Source organism: Salvelinus fontinalis, chromosome 13, assembly GCF_029448725.1.
Source record: "Salvelinus fontinalis isolate EN_2023a chromosome 13, ASM2944872v1, whole genome shotgun sequence".
Classification (NCBI taxonomy): Eukaryota; Metazoa; Chordata; class Actinopteri; order Salmoniformes; family Salmonidae; genus Salvelinus; species Salvelinus fontinalis.
Genome location: NC_074677.1, coordinates 30272697 through 30286182, shown reverse-complemented (window position 1 = coordinate 30286182; position 13486 = coordinate 30272697). Strand labels below are relative to the sequence as shown.

The following is a 13486-nucleotide window of genomic DNA, read 5'->3' as shown; positions in this document are numbered from 1 at the left end:
AAACTGATTAAAGTTTCCCTGCATTAAAGTCCCCTGGCCACTAGAAGCGCTGCCTCTGGATGAGCGTTTTCCTGTTTTCTTATGGCAGTATACAGCTCATTGAGTGCAGCCTTAGTGCCAGTATCGGTCTGTGGTGGTATGTAGACAGCTACGAAAAATACAGATACAAACTCTCTAGGTAGATAGTGTGGTCTACAGCTTATCATGAGACACTTTACCTCAGGCGAGCAAAACCTCGAGACTTCTTAGATATTGTGCACCAGCTGTTGTTTACAAATATACATAGGCCGCCACCCCGTGTCTTACCAGAGGTTGCGGTTCTATCCTGCCGATAGAGTGTATAACCTGCCAGCTGTATGTTATTAATATCAACGTTCAGCCATGACTCGGTGAAACATAACGTATCACAGTTTTTAATGTCCCATTGGTAGGATATGCGAGCTCTTGGTTCATCCCATTTATTTTCCAGCGATTGAACGTTAGCTAACAGTAAGGATGACAAAGGCAGATTAGCCACTAGGAAATCAGTTAAGGATTTCAGTTTCTTTCTCCTGCGAATAACGGGGATGAGGGCCTGTTCGTGTGTTTGGACTATATCCTTCCCATTCGACTCCTTACAGAAATGTTTTTTTCCCAATTCGAGGTGAGTAATCGCTGTTCTGATGTCCAGAAGCTCTTTTCGGTCATAAGACATGATAGCAGCAACCTACAAAATAAGTTACAAACAATGTGAAAAAACAAACAATAGCACGATTGGTTAACTTCTTATGGCTGGGGGCGCTATTTTCACGTTCGGATGAAAAGTGTGCCCAGAGTAAACTGCCTGCTACTCAGGCCCAGAAGCTAAGATATGCATATTATTAGTAGATTTGGATAGAAAACACTCTGGAGGTTCTAAAACTTTTTGAATGATGTTTGTGAGTATAACAGAACTCATATGACAGGCAAAAACCTGAGAAAAAATCCAACCAGGAAGTGGGAAATCTGAGGTTTGTAGGTTTTTAAGTATTTGCCTATCCAGTGTAAGATACAGTGTAAATTTGGTCCGATTGCACTTCCTAAGGCTTCCACTAGATGGCAACAGTCTTTAGAACCTTGTTCCAGGCTTCTACTGTGAAGGGGGAGCGAATATGAGCTGTTTGAACCAGGTGTCTGGCAGAATGCCATTAGTTTAGTCACGAGCGCGGCCTTGAGAGTGAGCTCTGTTCCTTTTCATTTATTAAGACAAAGGAATTGTCCAGTTGAGACATGATTGAAGATTTATGATAAAAACATCCTAAATATTGATTCTATACATCGTTTGACATGTTTCTACGAACTGTAATAGAACTTTTTTGACTTTTCGTCTGGACTTAGTGCTCGCGCGTTGTGCATTTGGATTATTGGACTAAACGCGTGAACAAAAAGGAGGTATTTGGACATAAATTATGGACTTTATCGAACAAAACAAACATTTATTGTGGAACTGGGATTCCTGGGAGTGCATTCCACTGAAGATCATCAAAGGTAAGTGAATATTTATAATGCTATTTCTGACTTTTGTTGACTCCACAACATGGCGGGTATCTGTATGGTAGCTGAGCGCCGTACTCAGATTATCGCATGGTGTGCTTTTGCCATAAAGCTTTTTTGAAATCTGACACAGCGGTTGCATTAACGTCTCTGGGATATGTGGGACGCTAACGTCCCACCTGGCCAAAAGCCAGTAAAAATGCATAGCGCCAAATTCAAATAAATTACTATAAAAATCAAACTTTCATGAAATCACACATGAAAGATACCAAATTAAAGCTACACTTGTTGTGAATCCAGCCAACATGTCAGAATTCAAATAGGCTTTACGACGAAAGCACACAAAACGATTATGTTAGGTCAGAGCCAAGTCAAGAAGAACACAGCCATTTTTCCAGCCAAAGAGAGGAGTAACAAAAAGCAGAAATAGAAACAAAATGAATAACTAACCTTTGATGATCTTCATCAGATGACACTCATAGGACTTCATGTTACACAATACATGTATGTTTTGTTCGGTAAAGTTCATATTTATATCCAAAAATCTGAGTTTAGGCGGGACGCTACTGTTTCACTTGGCCAAAAGCCAGAGAAAATGCAGAGCGCCAAATTCAAATAAATTACTATAAAAATCTAACTTTCATTAAATCACACATGAAAGATACCAAATTAAAGCTACACTGGTTGTGAATCCAGCCAACATGTGAGAATTCAAATAGGCTTTTTGGTGAAAGCAAGCGATGCTATTATCTGAGGATAGCAACAGAGTAAACAAAGCGCAGATATAAAAATATAATTCATGCCTTACCTTTGACGAGCTTCTGTTGTTGGCACTCCAATATGTCCCATAAACATCACAAAAGGTCCTTTTGTTCGATTAATTCCATCAATATATATCCAAAATGTCCATTTAGTTGGCGTGTTTGATCCAGAAAAACACCAGTTCCAACTTGTGAAACGTGACTACAAAATATCTCAAAAGTTACCTGTAAACTTTGCCAAAACATTTCAAACTACTTTTGTAATACAACTTTAGGTATTTGTTTACGTAAATAATCGGTAAAATTGAAGACGGGATGATCTGTGTTCAATACAGGATTAAAACAAACTGTAGCTAACTTTCTGGTCACGTGCCTCTAACTAACAGTACACTTCCAGTGACCCTCGTTCAAGATGGCCGTACCTCTTCATTACACAAAGGAAAAAACCTCAACCAATTTCTAAAGACTGTTGACATCCAGTGGAAGCGGTAGGAACTGCAAGAAGGTCAATTAGAAATCTGTATTCCCAATGAAATCCCATTGAAAAGAGAGTGACCTAAAAAAAAAAGATCTGAATGGTTTGTCCTCTGGGTTTCGCCTGCTAAATAAGTTATGTTATACTCACAGACATGATTCAAACAGTTTTAGAAACTTCAGAGTGTTTTCTATCCAGATCTACTAATAATGTGCATTTCTTATCTTCTGGGGATGAGTAGCTGGCAGTTGAATATGGGTATGCTTTTCATCCAAATGAGAAAATGCTGCCCCCTATCCTAGAGAAGTTAAGGAGAAGTATATCTTTAATTCTATGCATAACACTTGTATCTTTTATCAACGTTTATGATGAGTATTCCTGTAAATTAATGTCGCTCTTGGCAAAATCACCGGATGTTTTGGAGGCAAAACATTATTGAACATAATGCGCCAATGTAAACTGAGATTTTTGGATATCAATATGAACTTTATCAAACAAAACATACATGTATTGTGTAACATGAAGTCCTATGAGTGCCATCTGATGAAGATCATCAAAGGTTAGTGATTAATTTTATCTCTATTTCTGCTTTTTGTGACTCCTCTCTTTGGTTGGAAAATGGATGTGTTTTTCTGTGACTAGGCGCTGACCTAACATAATCAGATGGTGTGCTTTCGTCGTAAAGCCTTTTTGAAATCGGACACTGTGGTGGGATTAACACGAAGTTTATCTTTAAAATGGTGTATAATACTTGTATGGTTGAGGGATTTTAATGATGAGATTTCTGTTGTTTGAATTTGGTGCCCTGCACTTTCACTGGCTGTTGTCAAATCGATCCCGTTAACGGGATTTCAGCTGTAAGAAGTTTTTAAGAGCCAATAAAACGGCAGCCATCAAACAGTCCAGTCTTCTTGGGTATGACGCAACAAGCTTGGCACACCTGTATTTTGGGACTTTCTCCCATTCTTCTCTGCAGAACCTCTCAACCTCTGTCAGGTTGGATGGGGAGCGTTGCTGCACAGCTATTTTCAGGTCTCTCCAGAGATATTCAATCAGGTTCAAGTCCGGGCTCTGGCTGGGACATTCAAGTATATTTAGAGACTTGTCCCGAAGCCACTCCTGCGTTGTCCTGGCTGTGTCCTTAGAGATGTTATCCTGTTGGAAGGTGAGCAAGTTTTCATCAAGGATCTCTTTGTGCCTTCCTACATTCATCTTTTCATCGATCCTGACTAGTCTTCCAGTCCCTGCTGCTGAAAAACATCACCACAGCATAATGCTGCCATCACAATGCTTCACCGTAGGGATGGTGCCAGGTTTCCTCCAAAGGTGACGCTTGGCATTCACGCCAAAGAGTTCAACTTGGTTTCATCAGACTAGAGAATCTTGTTTCTCATGGTCTAAGAGTCTTTAGGTGCCATTTGGCAAACTTCAAATCGGGCTGTCATGTGCCTTTTACTGAGGAGTGGCTTCCGTCTGGCCACTCCACCATAAAGGCCTAATTGCTGGAGTGCTGCTGAGATGGTTGTCCTTCTGGAATATTGCCCCATCTCTACAGAGTAACTCTAGAGCTATCGGGTTCTTGGTCACCTCTCTGACCAAGGCCCTTCTCCCCCGATTGCTCAGTTTGGCCGGGCGGCCAGCTCTAGGAAGAGTCTTTGTCGTTCCCAACTTCTTCCATTTAAGAATGATGGAGGCCACTGTGTTCTTGGGGACTTTCAATGCTGCAGAAATGTTTTGGTACCCTTACCCAGATCTGTGCCTCAACACAATCCAGTGTTGGAACTCTATGGACAATTCCTTTGACCTCATGGCTTGGTTTTTTCTCTGACATAGACTGTCAACTGTGAGACCTTATATAAACAGGCATGTGCCTTTCCAAATCATGTACAATCAATTGAATTTACCACAGGTGGACTCCAATCAAGTTGTAGAAACAGCTCAAGGATGATCAATGGAAACAGGATGCACCTAAGCTCAATTTAGAGTCTCATAGCAAAGGGTCTGAATACTTATGTAAATAAGGTATCTGTTTTTTTGTTTCTAATAATTGTGCAAACATTTATAAAAACCTGTTTTCGCTTTCTCATTATGGGACATTGGCACGGCCGTCGTTGAAGGAAGACCAAAGCGCAGCGTTGTGAGCGTACATTACTTTTTATTTGGATCATGTCGCCAACAAAAACAATAAACAATACAAAACGACGCAAAGCTTAAAAGGGCTATAGTACCCCAAACAAAGACAATTACCCACACTGAAAGGAGGGAAAAAGGGCTACTTAAGTATGATTCCCAATCAGAGACAACGATAGACAGCTGGCCCTGATTGAGAACCATACCCGGCCAAAACATAGAAATAAAGAAACATAGAAAACAAACATAAAATGCCCACCCCAAATCACACCCTGACCAAACCAAATAGACAAATAAAAAGGCTTTCTAAGGTCAGGGCGTGCCAGTACCCCCCCAAAGGTGCAGACTCCGGCCGCAAAACATGAACCTATAGGGGGGGGGGGGTCTGGGTGGGCATCTATCCGCGGTGGCGGCTCAGGTGCGGGACGCAGACCCCGCTCCACCTCTGGCTCACCCCCCTTTGGTGGTACCTCTGGTGCGGGGACCCTCGTCGCCAACCCCGGATTATGGACCCTCGTCGCGGGCCCCGGACTGGGGACCCTCGTTGCGGGCCCCGGACTGGGCACCATCGCTGCGGGCCCCGGACTGGGCACCCTTGCTGCGGGCCCCGGACTGGGCACCCTCGCTGCGGGCCCCGTACTGGGCACTCTCGCTGTGGGCCCCGGACTGGGCACCCTCGTTGCGGGCCCCGGACTGGGCACCCTCGTTGGAGGCTCCGGACTGGAGACCGTCTCTGGAGACTACGGACTGGGGACCCTCGTTGCAGGCCCCGGACTGGGGACCATCACTGGAGACTCCGGACTGGGGACCCTCGTTGCGGGCTTCGTGCCATGACTCCTCGCTGGAGGCTTCGTGCCATGGATCATCACTGGAGGCTTCGTGCCGTGGATCATCACTGGAGGCTTCTTGCCGTGGATCATCACTGGAGGCTTCGTGCCGTGGATCATCACTGGAGGCTTCGTGCCGTGGATCATCACTGGAGGCTTCGTGCCATAGATCATCACTGGAGGCTTTGTGCCATGGATCATCACTGGAGGCTTCGTGCCATGGATCATCACTGGAGGCTTTGTGCCATGGATCATCACTGGAGTGAGGAGACGTATGGGCAGTCTGGTACGTGGAGCTGCCACAGGGCTCACCAGGCTGGGGAGACATACTGGAGGCTTGGTTCTTGGCGGAGGCACCAGATACACTGGGCTGTGGAGGCGCACTGGAGGTCTCCAGCGTAGAGCCTGCACAACCCGTCCTGGCTGGATGGTTATCTTCGCCCTGCAAATGCGGGGCGCTGGCACAGGACGCACTGGGCTGTGCAGACGCACTGGAGACACAGTGCGCAGAGCCGGCGCAGGATATCCTGGGCAGAAGAGACGCACTGGAGACCAGGCGCGCTGAGCTGGTACCATTCGTCCTGGCTGGATGCTCACCCTAGCCCGGCAGATGCGGGGAGCTGGGATGTAGCGCACCAGGCTATGAGAGCGAACTGGAGACACCGTGCGCTTTACCGCATAACACGGTGCATGACCAGTACCACGCTCCTTCCGATAAGCACGGGGAGTTGGCTCAGGTCTATACCCGGACTCAGCCACTCTCCCCCCCCCCCCCAAAAAAGAAAATATTGGGGTCTGCCTCTCGTGCTTACTCCGGGAAAAAGGGCTACCTAAATATGATTCCCAATCAGAGACAACGATAGACAGCTGTCCCTGATTGAGAACCATACCCGGCCAAGACATAGAAATAAAGAAACATAGAAAACAAAACATAGAATGCCCACCCCAAATCACATAAAAAGGGTCTCTAAGGTCAGGGCGTGACAGGTATTGTCTGTAGATTGCAGAGGAAATGGTTTTATTTAATTCATTTTAGAATAAGGCTGTAATGTAAGAAAATGTGGAAAAAGTTAAGGTGTCGTAATACTTTCCAAAGGCACTGTATAGCTCATCTGCATCTGTACAGCTTCAGCTCAGAGAACATGGGGGATGTTATACTACACATCGGCAGAAGAATGAGGGCTAACAAGTGGGTTTATTGCCATACACCAAATAGTACTATGTTGTTGAAAATGGTGTACTCATTGGGCCTCCCAACCAAACACACTTCTGCCGTGTCATTTGTTAACCCAGCAATATTGACAGCACACTCTTCAGAGATATACAGTGCCTTCACACCCCTTGACTTTTTCCATATTTTGTTGCGTTACAGCCTGAATTTAAAATGGAATTTAAAATGGATTGAATTTAGATTTTTTGTCACTGGCATACACACAATACCACATAATGTCAAAGTGGAATTGTTTTTCTACATTTTTACAAATTAAAAGCTGAAATGTCTTGAGTCAGTAAGTATTCAACCCTTTTGTTACGGCAAGCATAAATAAATAAAAATGTTAACAAGTCACACAATAAGTTGCATGGACTCAATGTGTGTGCAATAAGTATTTAACATGATTTTTGAATGACTACCACATCTCTGTACCCCATACAAACAATTTATCTGTAAGGTCCCTGAGTCGAGCAGTACATTTTAAACACTGATTCAACTACAAAGACCAGGAAGGATTACCAATGGCTCGCAAAGAAGGGCACCTATTGGTAGATGGGTAAAACATTTAAAAGCAGACATTGAATATCACTTTGAGCACTTTGGGTGGTGTATCAATACAACGCCGCCACTACAAAGATACAGGCGTCCTTCTTAACTCAGTTTCCGGAGAGGATGGAAACAGCTCAGGGATTTCGCCATGAGGAGAAAATTCAGTTAAGAGTTTAATGGCTGTGATAGGAAAAACCTGAGGATGGATCAACAAAATTGTAGTTACTCCACAGAACTAACCTAAATGACAGAGTGAAAAGAAGGAAGCCTGTACAGAATAAAAAATATTATAATATCTTACACTAGAGTATTTCGTGTGGAAAAAGTAAAGCGGTGTGAATAATTTCTGAAGGCTCTATAAGTATGAATCCTTCCCTGACTTAACCAGTTTGATATGTATCAAGTTCCCACAAGTCTCAAGAGGGCAGCGATTCTCAAAAGATGGCACCTGGGGCAGGTGCAGCAATACGGTAGAGTATCGACACACCCTTTGACAACTGAACTGTTTCGTACAGCGTTTTTGCCATGTAAAGAACGTTATCATTCATAACACAAAAGTAGCCTAAGCGTTTAAAATACAATGTTTATTATTCAAGTTTATTGGGCCCTACTATATCAGAGCAGGCAAAAACGAGAATGTTTGTTCTATGGCGACCATTGTAGCTGTGTGAAGAGGGTTACTATAAACCACTCAATTGTTTTCTCCACTGTGACAGATGGTCAGATTTGTGCCAGTTCTCGCACTCGCCACTGCCTGGCACGTTACGTTAAAGATCATAATGCTGTTTACTTTGCCATTAATAGCAAATGAATATGGTTACATTAGAGATATGTATATACTTCGCTGCTGATAGAAAACAGAATGATAATGTTAGTTAATCGAGAGAACGGTTAACTAAGCCTACAATATAGATGGAAAATATAACAGATTGCGACCACTGTCTCTGCTAACGTTACTCGGGTCAAGTCTCTGGCCCTCGTACTTCACATCATATTCAAGCGCGGTTTTGATACAATCTTGCAATAACTACAATTTAAAACCATGACACTGATTTATTTGTATTGTTACAATGTTAACCGCGTGGTTCATACCTGATTTCCTCTGTTTTCTCAGGGTCCTGCGATTTACTTATTTGAAAAAGTCTGGAAAAGTTTCGGGCGATATCCTCCTGCCATGAACTTTGTCGTTTCATGTTTGACATAACGGTCCTGGAAAAAGTCACATCTGGACAAGGAGTTGAATAGCTTCGAGTCCCTGAGGTGACCTCGATAAAAATGTGTGAAACTATAGTTTCGTCAATTCCTTCATGTCTCGTCTCCTTATGGACATAATTCTGCGCTCTACTCCAGTCCAACCCTTACAACGCTGTAGCATAGGAAATGGGGGAGGAGCTAGGGTACTTGGCATATTCAAATGATGTGTAATTTTTCGTCATACAGTACAGGTAGCATGGTCCAAGCTATGTCCCACTTTGCGTATTCCCTAATTGCCGAATGTCCATATTCCCACGGTACTCAAACCCTCTATAGTGATTATTGGTGACTGACTAGGCCTACATGTGGTAGACTATTTTGCATTTTAACATATTTCGTCTATTACTTTATCAAATGTAATATTTGATTTATTACATTTGAAATTATTTATGAGATGTTTATTGTCAGCTTCAGCATTAAAGCACAGAGGAAATGTATGATAAGATAATACATTTAGTCCAACAGTTAATTAAAATTAAAACCATACTTGAGCACTATACTGTACAGTATTCTCATATCAAGTCACAACCTGTGGTAGGTTACACTGTAGCTGAAGTGTGTCCTATGGATGTATTGTAGATTATGCCTTTGCATTCTGAAGGATATGAAATGACCAAATAAACTGAACAAAATAATAAACATAACATGTACAGTGTTGGTCCCATGTTTCATGAGCTGAAATAAAAGATCCCAGAAATGTTCCATACGCTCAAAAAACATATTTATTTAAAGTGTTTTGCACATTTGTTTACATTCCTGTTACTGAGCATTTCTCCTTTGCCAAGATAATCCATACAACTGACCGGTGTGGCATATCAAGAAGCTGATTAAACAGCATGATCATTACACGGGTGCATCTTGTGGTGGAGACAATAAAACGCCACTCTCAAATGTGCAGTTTTGTCACAACACAATGTCATAGATGTCTCAAGTTTTGAAGGAGCGTGCAATTGGCATGCTGACTTCAGGAATGTACACCAGAGTTGTTGTCAGAGAATTCTCTACCATAAGCCGGCTCCAATGTTGTTTTAGAGAATTTCATCAGTACATCCATCTGGCCTTAAAACCGTAGACCACATGTAACGACGCCAGCCCAGGACCTCCACATCCGGCTTCTTCACCTGCGGGATCGTCTGAGACCATCCACCCGGACAGCTGATGAAACTGTGGGTTTGCACAACCAAATCAGTTCTGCACAAACTGTCAGAAACTGTCTCAGGGAAGCTCATCTACGTGCTCGTCGTCCTCACCAGGGTCTTGACCTGCTTGCAGTTTGACGCCGTAGCCAACTTCAGTTGGCAAATGCCCACCTTCGATGGCCGCTGGCACGCTGGAGAAGTGTGCTCTTCACGGATGAATCCTGGTTTCAACTGTACTGCACAGATGGCAGACATGCCGTGATGAGATCCTGAAACCCATTGCTGTGCCATTCATCCGCCGCCATCACTTCATGTTTCAGCATGATAATGCACAGCCCCATGTCACAAGAATCTGTACACAATTCCAGGAGGCTGAAAATGTTCCAGTTCTTCCATGGCCTGTATACTCACCAGACATGTCACCTATGTTTGGGATGCTCTGGATAGATATATGCAACAGCTTGTTTCAGTTCCCACCAATATCCAGCAACTTCGCACAGCCATTAAAGAGGAGTGGGATAACATTCCCCAGGCCACCATCAACAGCCTCATCAACTCTATGCGAAGGAGATGTGTCGCTCTGAATGAATCAAATGGTGGTCACACAAGATAATCACTTGTTTTCTGATCCACTCGCCTACCTTTTTTAAAGGTATCTGTGACCAACAGATGCAAATCTGTATTCCCAGGCCTAATGAATTTATATAAATTAACTGATTTCCTTATATAAACTGTAACTCTTTGAAATTGTTGCATGTTGTGTTTATATTTTTCTTCAGTGTATTTACTCATTAGTAACATAAATGACTGCGTGAAAAGAAGGAAGCCTGTACAGAATAAAAATATTTGAATGTTTGCAATAAGATATTAATAATACTATATAATATTAGTAATACTGCAAAAAATAGCAAAGAAATTTACTTTTTGTCCTAAATACAAAGCATTATGTTTGGGGCAAATCAAACACAACACATTGTAGGATTTCACCACAACATCACTGAGTAACACATATTTTTATCATGGTGGTGGCTGCATCATGTTATGGGTTATTATCGACAAGGACTAGGGAGATTTTTTAGGATAAAAAGAAACGGAGTAGAGCTAAGCACAGGCAAAATCCTATAGGAAAACTTGGTTCAGTCTGCTTTCCACACTAGAAGACAAATTCACCTTTCAGCAGGACAATTACCTCAAACACAAGGCCAATATACACTGGAGCTGCTGACCAAGACAACTTTGAATGTTCCTGGGTGGCCTAGTTACAGTTTTTACTTTAATCAGCTTGAAACTCTATGGAAAGACTTAAAAACGTCTGTCTAAAAAAATTATCAACAACAAACTTGACAGAGCTTGAAGAATTCTTCAAAGAATAATGGGCAAATATTGTACAATCCAGATTTACCCAGAACAACTCACAGCTGTAATTGCTGCCAAAAGTGATTCCAACATGTATTGCCTCAAGGGGTTGAATACCTATCTAATCAAGCTATATTGGTGTTTTATTTTCCATATATATATTGTTTTTTACAAAGTTAGAATTTTTATTCTACTTAGAGTTAGAGTATTAGAGTATTTTGGGGAGATCGTTGACAAAAAAATGAAAATGTAATCCATTTCAATCCCTTTGTAACATCACAAAATGTGGAAAAAGTCTGTGAATACTTTCTGAAGGCAATGTATGTGGCCACAATATTATAGGATGACTTGGGAGAATGATGATCCGCAACAGACAGCGCATCTCAGCATCAGAAGTAAAAATACAGAGACTGGCCTGGTACTGTGCCTTTCTAGGACCACAACTGATCCAAATGGAATACCTGCAGCAATACAACTTGCAGCAATACATTCTCTCATTAGCACTGACACTGGCCCTACATAGCGCAAACTGTCAAACCGCTGCTGTTGGGTAAGATTAGGCTGTTCCTACTACACATTGATTTAAAAGACAGTCCATTCACGCCCCGCACTCCTCGCTATGGTTAACATTAGAAGCTGGGGAGGGTAAACTCATCCTAGTTGAAGGGAATTGCTAACTATTGCTCCCCATGCTGTGTTGTTGAATAGAGACATATTTTAGAGAAGAGCTCCCTCTTCTGCCTTCCATGCAGACTTACAATTGGTGTGTGTGTGTGTGTGTGTGTGTGTGTGTGTGTGTGTGTGTGTGTGTGTGTGTGTGTGTGTGTGTGTGTGTGTGTGTGTGTGTGTGTGTGTGTGTGTGTGTGAGTGTGTGTGTGTGTGTGTGTGTGTGTGTGTGTGTGTGTGTGTGTGAGAGAGAGAGAGAGTGAGTGGGGGAGTCAACTGGGATTTTGTTATGTTATTAAATTAGCAGTGGACGTTATGCGATTATTAATCGCTCGTGGACAAATGAAACGGCGAGAATCTGTAGTTCCTGGTTTGGGTTTTTCATCAATGATTATGCTTGATCTGAAAATGTGGTCCGAGGAGCCATATGGATGGTGTGACGCCAATTCGTTGCCTTGGGAGGCACAGAGGCCAAATTGAGTTCTGTACTGCATCGATGTATGCCTCTTAAATGTTGTAACAACGTGGAGAGCTCTGTATATCTCAGCATTGGCATGATTGGTTGACGGCAGGTGACGGTGGGAGGTCCTGTATAAACAAACTCACTTCCTTGACAACTTCCTTCACAGCAGCTCATGGACAGGTAGCGACTGGAATGAGCTATAAAAAAAACACTCAAACTGGACCGTTTCTATCTCCATCTCTCCATTTAAAGACTCAATCATGGACACTCTTATTGACAGTTGTGGCTTCTTCGTGTGATGTATTGTTTTCTCTACCTTGCCCTTTGTGCTGTTGTCTTTGCCCAATAATGTTTATACCATGCTTTGTTTTCATGTGTTGCTGCCATGCTATGTTGTTGTCTTAGGTCTCTCTTTATGTAGTGTTGTGGTTTCTTGTTGTTGTCTTGTTGTGATGTGTGTTTTGTACTATATTTTTAATCCCAGCTTCCGTCCCCGTAGGAAGCCTTTTGGTAGCCCGTCATTGTATATAATAATTTGTTCTTAATTAACTGACTTGTTGACTGCATTGTTGAATTCGATTTGTATAATGGCAAGCTAGGCGACTGATGGTTTGGTTAGATATACTAGCAAGTTTGGTTACCATGGCAACTAATGTAGCTATTAAACTTGCTAGCTAGCTACTTAGTGGACGTTGAACACATTTCTTTGGACGAAGTCGAGGGCATTCAAACCGTGCCAATATATCCTCCAAACACTGACTTCAAGGGCATTATCACCAACATATTAAAATAATGATTGACATATTTTTATTTAAAACATTATTTTAATTAATGTATTAATACTATTTCATTATTCCACGAGAAATTATATAATACAATAGTCCGGATGCAAATTTAGGGTTGCTACCCAAGCCGGCTGGTCGTTCTTTCTATCGATTCGGTTGCCAGAGGCACGACACAGTCATTAAGTATTTTTATTTATATTTTTTATATATTTATTTTTACCCATATTTCTCCCCAATTTCGTGATATCCAATTGGTAACGACGACGCTGGGCCAATTATGCGGCGCCTCATGGGCCTCCTGGTTCAGTCCAGGAGACCCAGTGCAATGCAGTCCCTTATACCGCTGCGCCACTCGG

The 13486-nt window shown here is 42.4% G+C and overlaps 1 protein-coding gene across 1 annotated transcript in view; it reads right to left on the bottom strand.

The window, feature by feature from the left end:
* LOC129868409 (uncharacterized) overlaps positions 1-8850 on the bottom strand; it is a 105732-nt gene extending 96882 nt beyond the window's left edge. The window contains exon 1 of the mRNA XM_055942373.1: positions 8560-8850. Coding sequence (XP_055798348.1) covers positions 8560-8669 — 110 coding nt within the window. The 5' untranslated portion in view covers positions 8670-8850. The remainder of the gene's footprint in view (positions 1-8559) is intronic.
* Between the last annotated feature and the right edge of the window lie 4636 nt (positions 8851-13486).